Here is a 15,677-nt window from a genome sequence, read left to right on the forward strand (position 1 = left end):
TATTACAGGGAAGCACAGATGTAAATATTGCACTGGCGAATTGATAAGGGGGGGTCTGAGGGCAATCTGAGCGTGTGGGCGGGTGATTGGGTGCCCGCAAGGGGCAGATTAGGGTCTAATCTGATGGGTAACAGTGACAGGTGGTGATAGGGGGTGATTGATGGGTAATTAGTGGGTGTTTAGAGGAGACAATAGATGTAAACAATGGATTTGGGAGGTGATCTGATGTCGGATCTGCGGGCGATCTATTGGTGTGGGGGGGTGATCAGATTGCCCGCAAGGGGCAGGTTAGGGGCTGATTGATGGGTGGCAGTGACAGGGGGTGATTGACGGGTGATTGACGGGTGATTGACGGGTGATTGACGGGTGATTGACAGGTGATTGACAGGTGATCGGGGGGGGGATAGATGCATACAGTACATGGGGGGGGGTCTGGGGGGGGTCTGGGGAGAATCTGAGGGGTGGGGGGGGTGATCAGGAGGGAGCAGGGGGCAGGGGGGGGGGATAAAAAAAAAACAGCGTTGACAGATAGTGACAGGGAGTGATTGATGGGTGATTAGGGGGGTGATTGGGTGCAAACAGGGGCCTGGGGGGTGGGCAGGGGGGGTTATGATGGGTGCTGTGGGCGATCTGGGGCGGGGGGGGGGGAGAAATCAGTGTGCTTGGTGCAGACTAGGGTGGCTGCAGCCTGCCCTGGTGGTCCCTCGGACACTGGGACCACCAGGGCAGGAGGCAGCCTGTATAATACACTTTGTAAACATTACAAAGTGTATTATACACTTTGTATGCGGCGATCGTCGGGTTAACATCCCGCCGGCGCTTCCGTATGGCCGGCGGGATGTTGCGGCGGGTGAGCGGCGACAGGCGGAGGCGGAGGATCGCGTCACGGATGACGCGATCGCTCCGCCCATGCCCAAACAAGGACCGCCGCCATTTGTCTATGCGGCGGTCCTTGCGGGGTCCACTTCCCGGCCGCCAATTGTATATACGGCGGTCGGGAAGTGGTTAAACTGATTTTGTCCCACACAGTAGGTTGTAATGTCTGGCAGAGCTCCTGCTTTCTTTTCAGCCGCTATGCCCCAATCTACCACCACCTTCTTCACCCTGTGTGGTGCGTCCCCGCTTGAACGGGAGGTGAAGAACAGCACCTGCCCGACTTCGGTTACACCCAGGCCTTGGAGGTGCAAGGTATAGCAGCTGAGGGCAAGAAAGCCAGAGTACCACCAGACAACAAGACTATGCAGCTGGGTGTTGGAAGAGGCTACACAGGTTGTCACAGGAGTGATTAACAAGGGAGCAAGATTGCCCAGATCAACCGCAGCTCTGGGCTTCCGATACCGCCACAAATAAACAAGACACAATGGTTGCTTAGTGCAACGCCGCACTGAGCCTCTGATCTGAGTAACAAGACAGACAACAGATAGACAGACGGATTGCTTGCCAATCTAGTCGCTGCCCCAGCGATGGCAAACATCCATGGAGACAGACAACAGACAGACAGACTGACTGTTAGCGAACAAGATACAATGGTTGCTCAGGGCGACCACTGCCTGAGCCTCTGACTGAGTAACAAGACAGACCACAGACAGACAGACAGAATGCTTGCCAATCTAGTCGCTGCCCCAGCGACGGCAAACATCCACACTGACATACACAAGACAAACAGGTAGGAGCCTAACTAATAGCAACTGCAGCTATAGTCACGTCCTCAGGAACAGAGCAAGCAGGCTAACTACCAGTCACCAACGTGGTGAAGGCAGTCTCCAGCTAGCAGGAAGGTGAGACTTCACTGTGCCCCCATGAGTGCAGTGACCGTCTAGGCAGGCAAGGTAATACAAAGCAAGGCATTGCAAAACAATTATCACAGCATGAACCCAGCTACAACTCAGGTAAGCTGAGCGCTATGTCGGGCAAGGTCTCGAATGAGAGGCAGGCTTTTATGTAGACATCAGCCAATGGAAACAGACATGCAAATTCCCACACAGCTGAATGGTACACATGCAATCCTGTGCTATACTGATTGAAAGCTGTAAGCTGTCTGGGAATGGAAGGAACTCTCATTACAAATGCATGCCAGATTACGCAACCACATGCATGTAAGAAATCCACAACTGTCTGACTGCAGTTCAACTGCAGCCAGCCATAGGTGGATTCATGAAAACATCCTGAGCTACTCTGAACTGCAACGTGCTTGCAAACAGCAACGACTCATGACAAATGCAACCGGCAGGAGGGATCCTTACAAGGGTATTGCCAGAAGACATTCAACAAATGTAGGTGTGCTCCATGTAACGACCAGGACAGAAAGGATATACAGTAGGTCCATATGCAATTAACTTTTTCTCACAAGTTTTCTCCTAGGAGATAATTTTTCATCTTCATTACTTGAAATAACTTTCCAGTACTTTTTAACTGAAAAAAGTACCAAAAAGTTGGTAAAAAACTATCAAAATTATTTTGAGTATTTTCTTGCTTTCTGGTTGCCTATAGGCATTTTATTGACAAGTTTAAAAATATCACCTAGGAGAAAACTCAGGAGTAAAAGTTAACTGCATATGAACCATGATCTCCAAAGTCAAAGAGTTCTCCATTGCCAAATCTCTGACAATAGACGGAAAGGAGGTATCGTCCAAAGCAGCTTTCTCAGAAATTAGATTTGTGTGGTGTCAGTATCAGAAACGAAAAAAGAGAAGAGCGCTTCTACGGTGCAATACCTTTAATTTAATGTGCAATATGCAAAAGAAGTGCATGAACAAGATAGTTATGAAGCACAAGCATATCACACATGCCCAATGTTCCAGTCCTCGAACATCAATCCTGGCCAACAGGTGACAATGACATGGGTAGGTGGGGGGTCTGGAGTCTGGGCGAGCTCCGAGTGCCAGAGGATTACAATGAAGCGTTTCCACACACCAGTGTGTCTTTGTCAAGTCTGTATGGGTTGATGATGTATGTGTGTAGGTATATTGACTTGACAAAACGTACCCTTGTTGATGCCCCCCGCTGGCTACGGTTGACATTCGAGAAATGGAACATTGGGCATGATACGTTAGTACATCAATACTATCTTGTATATGAATTTATTTTTCATATTGCATTTTAAATTAAAGGTATTGCACCATAGAAGTGCTCTTCTCTTTTTCTTTTCTGGTATTGCCAGAACACCTGAGCTGGCAATCATGGGGCCCTGCCACCTGGACAATTCCAGGTGATGTCTGGTGCACAGACTACTGAATTGTGTGTTTTTGCAGTACATGCTGTTTAAGTTTAAGACAACTGAAGCAAAATTAGAGCAGTTGCCCAGTGCAACCAATCAGGTATTAGTTAATAGCCCTGGGCAACTGCTCCATTGTGTTTTGATATAATTTGACGATGCCAGTACTCATAAATCTTTCAATGTAATTGGTGTTGCCAATAGCAGACAGGAAGGTGCAGTGATGTGGTGTGTGCAGTAACATGCAGATCAACTGTCCTATTTTCTTACGTCTATATGTTTTACCTATCCACTCTAATGCACCATCCCTGGAGCTATTCAAATCCAGACTGAAAAGCCACCTATTTAGCTTGGCATTTCCGGACTTATAAAATTCTTCCTCTGCACCACGATGGTCTGAGCCATGCTTATGCGCTTTGAGTCCTATGGGAGAAAAGCGCTCTACAAATGTTATTTGTTGTTGTTGTTGTAATGCCACTCAACTGCTTTTATTATAGGTACATACTGTGTGTCCGGTTATTTCTCGCAAGTAGAGTAGATAGCTGATTTCTCCCATTCTTTCCATGTCCATTCCTCTTTAGAGGGGCTATGTTATAGACCAGGATGGATGCTTGGTATTGTGAAGATTCTGCTTGTGGGTTGTCATCAGGGACGGATCTAGGGGGGGGGGACAAGCGGGTATCTTGCCCCAGGCGCAGTTTGTTGAATTCTTAAAAAGGCGGCAAAATGAATGGCAGTTTAGGCGCCAAAACCTGACTTTTAGGCGCCAAAACCTGACCTTGCCCCAGGCGCAACTTGCTCTTGATCCGTCCCTGGTTGTCATCAATGCTGCATTTATGCTAGTATTGATGGCTTGGATACTGTATCCTGTTTTTGTTGGAAAGCTTCTGCCTACACTCTAGAGTGCTAATTTCTGTCATGTGGGTCAGAGCATATCCAATGGTGTCTGGTGGCTTGGCTACAAATCATGGATCATCTGTGGTGTTGATAGTGGGTATTTTAAAGTTAACTGGGACCTGTCAGTTAGTTGTCTTTTACACTAAAGTGTGACTGCGCAGTTTGACCTTTCTGATGGACATTTATGAGTATCTAAGCAATTCACACAATTTGATTTTTTTTAACTTGACTGTTGCGTTGAATGTTGCATGTTGCTGTTTTTTTGTTGCTGTCTTTGTTAAGATTTTCTTCTCTTTCTGTCTATATAATACAAATATCATTATTGTAGTGGTAAATAGCAGTATTTGCTGTAAGGTGTTAAAAAAAACCTTTGCTGTAAGTTAATGTTATTGCCGTGTAACTATGTTATGTGCAAGCAATTGTAATAATAAGAAATACTGTCTCTGATCCTGATTACAGAATATCTCTGCATAAATTAAATAAGGTTTGAGATTATAATTTATTTTTGATTGAGTTCTGGAGGAAATGATCCCCATCTGCCCTGTTCTACAGCTATTATTTTAAATGACCAGACTTTTTAAATAATATAACTAAAATGAGAATTACTTTATTCCCTCTTCATCTATAATCATGTTAGGAGTTATACATATGGCCATTAGAACTTCATTAACAACTTGTTATGTAATCCACTACTTAATATCTAGAAATATATGCTTTGCCTAAAGCTACCTATGGGCTTTCAATGGATTTCTGTGAGTGTGACTAAGCTCATCGAGATGATCATATGTACACCAGAAACCTTGCACTTCTGACGTAAGCACATGATATCAGTGTGAAGCAAGTAAACCCTGCTGTCCTGCTTTCAAATTCCTCATACTCACTAGCCAACCTGCGTACCTATAATAGCGATGCGAGTAAAAATGGTCACAAAATAATGGAAATAGAATATCAGTAATTTTAAATATATTCTACTCCACTATAGTAGAATATTGGTAATTTTACCGATATTTTACTATGTCCTAACCAAACCCTATCCTCACACAGAACCCTCCGATCCCCCCAGGTGGTGCCTAACACTAAGGACCCCCCCAGGTTGTGACTAACACTAAATCTCCCCTGGTGGGTGCCAAACAGTAACCCCCCCCACCCCCCCTCAAGTCTAACCCTAGGGTGACTAAAGGTGAATGGTGCCCTACTGGCAACATTGGGGGAAAAAAATCAACGTGTAACAGCTTTCGCTAGCTTTACAAAATTCCTCATAACTGAAAGTGCCTGAAAGAAGGAACATCAGTATCAGATAATCAGATTATCTATTTCACTTTCTAAACTGTGTTTTGTGCACAGCTAGCATTTGCAATGTGTGACATTTGCTGCAGTGCAAGGCAGCATCCTGCAGGAGGCATGCATAACTCATTTTAATCTTGTTATAACAATAATTCGCAGAAGTAAATAATTCTACAAAGCCTCTCTGATTTTCAGTTAGGCCACTCTTCTTGTCTCCTCAGTCCATCTGCTTTGCATGCTGGAATTGTAAAATTTCATTGCAGATACTTATCTGCTTCGATTTCATAGACAGAGACAAAATGCTTCAAGCAGTACAAAACTAACAGTGACAGGCGTTCCAATAAATATTCATTTAGATTTCTAATAAGTCTGTTTGAATATCTAATGGCACAGGATGGAAAATTTATAGTAGGAAGATGGCCTGATATTCCACCATGATAGGCCACCTTGCTATAGTTGACAGCCATAGAGGACATGGTCCTGAAATAGAGGGGGGACAACCCAGTGTTTCTCAAACCTGTCCTCGTGGCTTCCCAATGGTGTATGCTTTGCAGGCAGTTGGGTAGTAAGTGTCTCAGCTAGGTGGATTCCATGTATCTGAGTCACTAATTACCCCAGCTGTGCATAGGTGAGGTCGCCTGCAAAAAATGCACTGTTGGGGAGTCACAAGAACAGGTTTGAGAAACACTGACATAACCATAAGGGGCGTGGTAAAGTAGCCGCTAGTATTACATAAGTGAAATGACTGATATTCTACTAGTTAATTCTGATAGTAAAATATTGATAATCGTTACTGATATTTTACTATGACCTAACTTAGCCTTACCCTAACACTAGCCCTCCCTATCGATGCCTAGCACTAAACAATCCCCCTGGCGCTGCCTAACCCTAGAACTCCCCTGGTGGTGCCTAACACTAAGTACCCCCCAAGCGCTGCCTAACCCTGAAATTTCTCTGGCGGTGCCTAACGTTAAACCCCTCTGTGGGCAATGCCCCTGGCCTGGTGATGCTGCAGTTTGATCGATTTTTAATAGAGGTCATACTGAAATCTATAAAAATTATGTTCCTGGTGTATGGCACAGCTGAGATAAATCCCTCTCAGATTTAATCTAGACTAAGTGACCACGAACATGGCACAGCAATGTTAGGTAACTACTGCCCCTTCATGGGAAGGCACAATGTCTATGAACAAGTCAAAAGAAAACTGGAAGCCTCAGTAATTATATTAAGGTATAGAAAAGAAGCAGTGTTACCAGATTGCCAATCAGTCCCTGTATTCTTATATCATTCAGTAAAAAGTCTGAGGGCTTTAGCCTACTAGAGTGTTTTTAGCCATGTTTTCAGAATCACAGACGACTCTCAAATGCCAGGCTAATTAAAGTAAATGGAGGTGAGCTCACAGGAGTGATTGTAATTTGCAATGGCAAGTCCTGCAGCATTTTTGGAGCGATTTAATAGGGGAAAGCAGGGCTCAAAATCATTTTTCTCTAAACCACTTCAGAAATCAATGCAAAATCCCTTTGCAAAATCACTCTCAGCCTTTTGAGAGCGATTTCCAAACGCAAGTGGGTGCCTGGCATAGTCCGCTCTGTGATATTTCTGAACTTGTTGCTGGCCTTGTGTGGCTATTTCCTGTTAACAGTATGTTAATGTTTCCTTACTTTCATTTTACTTGGTAACTGTTCAACTGAGGAAAAAGGAAATCATCCTTCCTCACCTCATTATGTAACACAAGAAAACACTGATCTGTGATGTTTACTCATTGACCGGCCCTAAAAAAATAAAGTGATGTAAAGATTCGGACGAGTTAGCAACTGTTGTTCATGTACAAAGCCAGTTAAGATACCCATAGATTCTGTAAGGGGATAATATGTATGCATGAGTACAGCACACACCTAAGTAACATTTATATATTGAGAGGCAAAGGAAGTGTGAGGATATGAATAATGAAGATTTCATAAGAGCAGGATTACCACAACAATCATAATACAGTGAGTAGTTCGGGTAGTGCAAATTGCAATATATTGCTATATTATTATCGTTATACCTGTTGTGTTGCTTGTTGTAACGATGTATAATCAGTGCTGCAGTGAAATATAGTTTCCTCCTCAAATTAAAGCTTAAAAGTAAACTATTTAGTCTTAAAATACAATACAACCTTCTATGACCCTATTAAAATAATTAACTTTCCAATGTGAAGTCTTTATTTTTCATAAACTGGTTTATAGTGAAGGGAGGGTAATGAAAATAACCACCAGCACACATAGTAAAATCTGCAAGCACTTTAGTTTTATGAGAAAGCTGTGTTGTATATGCGCGGCACAAGCTCACACTGATGCAATACACTGGATGTTTATTCACCTGGTGTTAGTTGTATCCAAGGCAGCAGTTCTTGCTTCTCTCTTTCCAGGCCCATTAAAGTACAATGATTTCCCATCACTTAGTGTTCCGCAACCTGTGCCCACCTGTCCTCCAGTGATTTTATACCACAGCTGGCTCAGCTTGCTTTCAAATCTGTCAAACATTTCAGTTGGATTGGGCTTGTTTGAGACACACGTGCCATGTTCAGCTAAAATGGAAAGTAAATCAGAAGTTATAACAGAAAGTAGAGCATAAAGATGCTTTGAGAACAAGGAAAGTTTAACTGTAACAAATACTGTATATTACACCACCTTAAATTGTCTCATCTCTCCTCACTAATAAAGTAATTCTAAGGTATTATTAATCTTTACCACTTGAAGTGATCTGACCTAGACAGCATTTTTATAAAGTACTCCCTCTTTGATTGCAGCCTCACATTTACTACAATGTACCACTGTGCCTGCACCCTGCTGTTTTGAGTTTTGACAGCTTCGCTTTACCAAGTCATCTTTCAACCATTCCTACTACTTCTCCGTGCCTTGTTAGAAGATAATTGACAAATCTGTAAATTGTAAATAATATTGTAGCCTGAGGCACCAGGACAGCTTGCATATTCAGGGTAAGAGGAATGGGGTGGTTGGCAGGAGGAGAGCTAGTCCTCCCATATGGTGCACAGCAGTGTATGCAAAGCATGTCCTCATATCCCACCAATAGTGCATGTTTTGCAGGTAACTTCACATTTACAGATGTTGGATAATTAGTACCTCAATTATGATGATGAAGTCCTCAAAACCTACACCACTGCTGAGACTTGAGAACAGGTTTGGGAAACAATAGTGTACACTATTCGCTTTTCATTTGTTGAGACTTTGAGGCCATGAAGTTATTTATGTTGAAGAAAGAAACATCAGTTCCTGTAGTTATTGATGATGGTATAGAAACTGTTTAACATATGAAAGGTCCATCTTCATTTCTGAACACTAAACATGTTCCCATGCTCCTTCCTCCTCCACCTAAATATGCAGACCTCATGTGTAGCACCTCCCAGGCTGTGGTCTATGTTAAATCCGAGCCTGCCTTCCACCCAGTAGAGGAGGATAAAGAAATGATATACTCCCTTCTTGGTAGTCACTGACCCCTTTTTCAGCACAAGCATAGGTCCAGCATAAGTGCAAGAAACTTCCCTAACGATTTGGTGCAAGCCAGTTGCACCCCTAAAAACACTCAAAAGCTGCAATTTTTTTTTTACATTTTTTATTGACTTCAATGCATTTCAGGAAAATTCATGGTTTCAGAAAATTCAACAATCTTCACGTGAAAATATGATTTGCTGTGAAATCGAAGAAAAGACGTTACAATTGATGATCATTTATAGTCCTAAGTTCTTGTAAAGATAGCAACTTCTAGCTTACTGTAAATTTGTTTGTAGCCAGTAAAAAGGACTCTGTCTAGCGATTGATGTGTTTTGAAGATGTAGGAATAGAAACTTAAAGAGGAACTCCAGTGAAAATAATGTAGTAAAAAAAGTGCTTCATTTTTTACCATAATTATGTATAAATGATTTAGTCAGTGTTTGCTCATTGTAAAATCTTTCCTCTCCCAGATTCACATTCTGACATTTATTACATGGTGACATTGTTACTGTGGGCAGGTTATTTAGCTGTTTCTAGCTGCTCTGTCTGTTAGAGACAGCTAATAACAGCTATTTCCTGTCTCTGAACATTGTTACATTGTGGCAGTTTGCCAGCAGTACCGCGGTATTCAGAGCCTCTTGTGGGAGGGGTTTCAGCACAAAATCAGTCACACAGCGCCCCCTGATGGTCTGTTTGTGAAAATCATTGTCTTTCTCATGTAAAATGGGGTATCAGCTACTGATTGGGAAAAAGTTCAATTCTTGGTTGGAGTTTCTCTTTAAAGTTGACATGTACTCTTGCACAGAACAGAAGGAAAACATGGAGGCATGCACCCTGTATGTATTTAGAGAGTTGAGCCTGTTTAATTCCCATCATCTGTGTCTAATCACAAGTTGTAATTTGATCTTTCCCCGTGTCACCTGACTGCCACAGTAGAGATGGCAGATAAGCTGATTTGAAAGCACAGGATGTTAACAATATGTCTGCTTCCATGAAAGCAGGAAGTAGAAACAGTGCAGATTTATTGCAGGATTTGTATCAGCTGTAACAAAGAAATGTTTTTCTTTAAAGGTTATTATGCTGTTGTGTATTTTTAGAGCAGAGAGTAAGTTCTGAGTTCAGGTCCACTTTAATCCTGATCAGACTGGTACATTTGGGATTCTTGAGTTTGACAGCAATTTTCATTAAACTTTTCAGCTGAACATGACATGATGCTCTTTTATAAACCTCCTTCTTGCCAGTTTTCCTTTTGCAGGTAAAGCTCTGAATCAGAAGTAGATGGTGTTGAACATGAATGTTCTATGTAAGGCCATGTTGTGATCTAGCAGCTAACTCTAATTACTTTTTTTTTTAATTGAAATAATTAATCTTAAAGGCCAGTTCTATACCCACACATATAATTGCACATTCCATTATCTCCCTCAACAAGAAAATGACTTGAAAACAGTAAGAGTCTTCCACATGCTTTCTCCTATTTTCAGGATACATGTGCTAAAAATGAAAAAAAGATCTCAAGCTGACATGCTTTAATGTAGGAAGGCTGCAAACATCAGACTGTAAATTGAAAAAATAAAGCCCACTATTGCAGCCCTACTAAGAACCAATGCTTGCATAGGGCAACACTGGGCAATTGCCCATGACCACAGAACCTGTAGGGGCCCCAAGTCTTCCCACTTAAGTATGGGGGTGTATTGCACACTCTCTGACACCTGGGGTTTATGAGTGCAAGTGTAATCCTATCACTTCGACCAGCACACTCCTCGGTCTTCTATCCCTGGGTGTCCTCCTACCTCCATGGCTCCCCTCAGCGGCATCTCCGTGCCCGTGACCTGCTGAAATGTTACATAAGTATCTACATGCCTGCATGGCTGGCTGTAGAGCACTAAAGGCAGAACAGGGAGGCTCGACAGGTGAGATTACGTTTCACTGTGCACTATTGTGTGTGTGTATGGGGGGGGGGGGGGGTACAAAGAGAACAAAGTGCACCCAATACCACTATATGAGGGGGGGGGGCAATGGCTACCATAATACTGCTATAAAGAGGTGGGAGGGACAAAGGCCACCAAATATGACATCTGGGGGAGGCAGCAAAGCTAACCTATTGCTGTTATTTGAGGGGTTGGGGAGAGATAAAGGCCACCTAACGCTACAATCGGTACAATCTGGGGGTGGGCAAAAACTACAAGAGCGAAAATGGCTACCTATTGCTGATTACTCTGTGTGTGTGTGTGTGTTGGGGGGAGGGGGGGGGTGTTAATAGGCCACCTTACACCACTACTCTGTGGGGGTCGGTCTTATTAATTTTTGAACAGGGCCTCATTTCTTCTAAGACCAGCCCTTGCCCTGCTCATCATACAGTCAAGGTACTGTAAATATTGTTGGCAAGGATAAACTTGACATACTCGTTTCCAGCCTTGTAAAATCGTCATGTAAGCATGATGACTGCTGTCCTATTATTTTATCTTTTAATGCCTATCCTTTCCTCATTTAAGGTCTCTGCAGGAGAGGAGCACAGCTATACTTGGTTGTGAGCCTATCAGGATTGTAGAGACACAAGAAGCAACAGCAGAAAAAAAGCAACAAAAAAACAAAACATGAGTATGTGGTAAAACCTGTGGTCTATTTTATTTTCTGCACTGTTAGCTGTCTGACAGAATAGCTTACATAATTAATTATGAAACATTGCATGCAGGCATATAAAAGAAAGAAGCATGAAATGGGGTTTTCTGCACAGAAGGTGATAACATATGTCTCTCACTGGTCACACATGCAGCACGGTTAAATCTTTTGAATTCAGTCCAAACTTTGCAAGTGTTTCTTGCTCACAGCAATACATCGTTATAACTGCCTACATATATTCTCCACAATGTCATCTAATATTAATGACACTTAAAACAGAAGCATTACTACTACTATAGTCATGATATTTACCAAGTATTTCCAAATTAGCAATAGTGTGTCCATTTGTGCACCTGTGGAATATGAATATAAGCTGAGTCAACCTGTTCCAAATGTGATTTGAGGTGAGGGTTGGAAGCGTAGCTTACAGTAGTAAAGAATCTAAGCGAGAACAATGCTGATATAAATAAGGGCATCTTTTCAGTGATCGTTTTAGAATCAGCTGCATAGTAAGGAATCTATAGCCAGTCGTACGCTGAATAATTTGATTTTACAATCCTTGTACTATATTTCCAACATCTATTTGTTTTGAGCACTAACAGACTGATGCAATTAATTATTAACAATTAAACATTAATCGGCTGTGGCAAACTTGTAAACAAAAACCGTTATTGGCTGATTTTTGCCATCAAACCTAGGTAAACATTAAAATCATAACTCAGTCAGATGCATCACTTTATACAAAAAGGATCATCATCATCATCAAGATACAGAGTATCTTTGCCAAGCAAAGGCTTATGGCTTTATGGTTGCCATCAATAAATGTCAGAAGGTGGTCAGATGAGCAGGCACTACCTGGACAACCTCAAAGTATTATCTTATTTTATAAGTGCAAACATTCAACCCAATCATTAACAAGTATGTGTTTGGACAGGGGAAGTAGTAAGAACAATGAGCAAGAAATAGATATTTCTGGAGACCAGTGCATGCTCCTCCCATGCAAGTAATACAATCTACTGAGCAGCCTGTTACTTTGTTTATTTGTCTGGCAAATTGAGTGGTGAGAAGTTGGAGTTTGAAGCCTGTATAGTAGGGCCCTTTTACACTTAATCAGTTGGTACGCGTTAGTGTGCGTTGGTATGCCTTAGTACAAGTTAGTGCGTTTTTTCCATAGCAGTGCGTTGTCAAAAAGATTTCAGTTAAAACGCGTTAAATGTGAAAGGTGCCATAGGAAAACATAGGCATTACTTTGAAAATCAGTTTTATTTCAGTTATAACTGAGAGCAACTGATTATTAAGTGTAAATGAGTTAATTGTGATGACAGATTGCGGAGAGGACTAAATTCAATTCACTTTTTCTCCTGAGTTTTCTCCTAGGTGATATTTTCACACATTCTAAATAAAATGCCACCAGCAAGCAAGAAAAATTTAGAATAATTTTGACAGTACTTCTTCACCTACTTTATTTCAATTGCAGAGTGCTAAAAAGTTATTTTAAACAGAAGTGGAGATGGCCCGAACCTCCGATTTTCGGTTTGCGAACCGTGAACGTGAACTTCCGCAAACGTTCGGTTCGCACAAACTTTCGCGAACCGCAATAGACTTCAATGGGGAGGCGACCTTTGAAAACTAGAAACACTTATGCTGGCCAGAAAAGTGATGGAAACGATGTTTCAAGGGGTCTAATATCTGTGTTTTTGCATGGATGAGTGGGATAGACGCCAAAAAACCCAGGGAAAAATCTGGATTTGACGCAAAGCAGCGTTTTAAGGGCACAAATCACATTGAATGCTGAATTGCAGGCCTAAAGTGCTTTAAAACATCTTGCATGTGTATACATCAATCAGGGAGTGTAATTAGAGTACTGCTTCACACTGACACACCAAAATCGCTGTGTAACACAACGCAAACAGCTGTTTGTGTTGTGATGGCCGTGCTGGACTGGTGCGCACCATGGCGAGAGTGCAGGCGATATCGGTTTTCAAGCCCATGTGGTCGCTAGGCTGTGATAGCTCAATGACAGAACAACAGTGATTGTCCAGCTGATCGAATTTGGTCTGTCCACAATGAAGCAACGACCTTATTATCTTTGGTGTGCCATCCCCTGAGACACTTATATAGCCGTCGGTCATTGCTTCATTGTGATACGCAAGGCCCTTCACTGCGTCAAGGTAACGATCACGAAGGGGAATTGACACATGTACATGCTTTTTGTTTTGTTGTTGCAGCCACAGAGCAGCCAGAAAAATTAGGCAGGCATGTGTACACCCACCAGAAAAATTATTATAGCGGCCACTGCTAGCAGAAGCCTTAAAAATTCAGGAATCCGCCTGGAGTCCTGGACCCTGTTGGTGGTGGCGGAGAAGACAGTCAAGCGGCCTGCAGGCAGAGATGCTGTGTGGGGACCGACTTAGTCTTGGGGCAAGCAGTCACACGGCGTGCAGGCAGAGATGCTGTGTGTGGGGACTGACTTAGTCTTCGAGCAGGCCTGAGCGTGCTTTGCAGACCAGGCATCCGTGGTCAGATGGACCCCTGACCCAACGCTGTGTGCCAGAGATGTCACCACTTGCCTTTCAACATCACGGTACAGTTTAGGTATAGCCTTTTTTGAGAAAAAATTGCGGCCTGGTATCTTTCACTGCTGTGTGTGGCTTTGCTTTTGTGTGCTGCTTTTCCTCAGGTGGTCATCCCATTGCAGTTTGTGCTTTGTAATCATGTGCCTTCGTAAGGTAGTTGTCCCTACGCGGGTCTTGGTCTTTCCACGGCTCAATTTTCGGTGGCAGAGAGTACAGATGGCATTGCTCTCATCTGAGGCAGACACACAAAAAATGTCCACACCGCTGAGCCCTGGGATGATGGCACTTTGGTGGTGGCGGCCGACTGAGTGTTAAGTGGGGTGTCAGAATCAGAGCAAGAGGAGAAAGATATGTCAAGCTTCCGTGCGGAAGCTGAGAAAGATGAGGCGTTCTGTGTTAAATAGTCAACTACATCCTGACAATATTGGGGGTTGATGGCACGTGCCTTCTTCTGAACACTGTACTTTGGTCGAGGGCCGCATGAAATCACGACAGCGCGACCTCGAACAGACCTGCCAGGTGGCCTGCCTCTGGCTCTGCCTTTTGTTTTGTCCATATTGGGGGGATGAAGTGAAAGGTATGCACTGACTTGATTAATACAATGTACGGTTACACAGGGGCAGTGAACAGGTATGCACGGAGTGGTATATCACATTGCGTGCACTCACGTAGGTAGGTGGGTGCACTGAACAACAGATAGGTATATGCAGTGCTGCTGGGTAGTACAAATGTGCACCTGTCACACACACGTACCGTGAACAGGTATAGTGACTGGTGGTATTATATATCACACTGCGTGCGCTGACGTGGGTAGGTGGGTGCACTGAACAACAGGTAGGTAGGTATATGCAGTGCTGCTGGGTATTACAAATGTGCACCTGTCACACACATACACACGTCCTGTGAACAGGTGCAATGACTGGTGGTATTAACAATGCGTGCGGTCACATAGGTAGGTAGGTAGGTAAGTAGGTGGACTAAACAGTGAACAGGTGCAGTGATTGGGATTACAAATGTGCAGCTGCCTGTCACACACACAGGTAGCCACTGAATGTGCTGGGCCTGGCAGTGGCACAGTAGGAATTACCAAGGCTGTCTATGCAACACAAGTGTCTGTGGGACACACACAAAAAAAAATAGATCACAAGAACAAGATAAGCCCTCAAAAGAGCTGTTGAGGGGCGCTTTTTTAGCAATAAGAATCAGCAATGAGCACGCTAACAAGCCTACAAGAGCCTAACTAAGCTTTCTCTATGAGAGTCTGCAGCAGCTCTCCCTACTCTAATTACTGCAGGCACACGAGTGAGTCCAATGCCTGACGCTGCCTGCCTTTTATAAGGGGGGGAGGGCCTCCAGGAGGGAGTGTAGCCAGATTGGCTACAATGTGCCTGCTGACTGTGATGTAGAGGGTCAAAGCTGACCCTAATGATGCACTACAGGGGCAAATCGAACTTCCGGAATAGTTTACGGTTCTCCGCGAACGCAAACCAGGGAAGTTCACCAGGAACCGTTCGCCGGCGAACTGTTCGGGACATCTCTAAACAGAAGATGAAAATGATCTTCAAGGAGAAAACGTGCGCAAGAAAAAGTGGA

General features: G+C 43.2%; 1 protein-coding gene across 6 annotated transcripts in view; it reads right to left on the reverse strand.

The window, feature by feature from the left end:
• The window catches only part of RELN (reelin), a 736,759-nt gene that overhangs the window by 162,195 nt on the left and 558,887 nt on the right, over nucleotides 1–15,677 (reverse strand). For all 6 annotated transcript variants that reach the window (XM_068276234.1, XM_068276231.1, XM_068276232.1 and 3 more), the window contains one exon: nucleotides 7,757–7,964. In XM_068276234.1, coding sequence (XP_068132335.1) covers nucleotides 7,757–7,964 — 208 coding nt within the window. The remainder of the gene's footprint in view (nucleotides 1–7,756; nucleotides 7,965–15,677) is intronic.

Source organism: Hyperolius riggenbachi, chromosome 3, assembly GCF_040937935.1.
Source record: "Hyperolius riggenbachi isolate aHypRig1 chromosome 3, aHypRig1.pri, whole genome shotgun sequence".
NCBI classification, from domain to species: Eukaryota; Metazoa; Chordata; class Amphibia; order Anura; family Hyperoliidae; genus Hyperolius; species Hyperolius riggenbachi.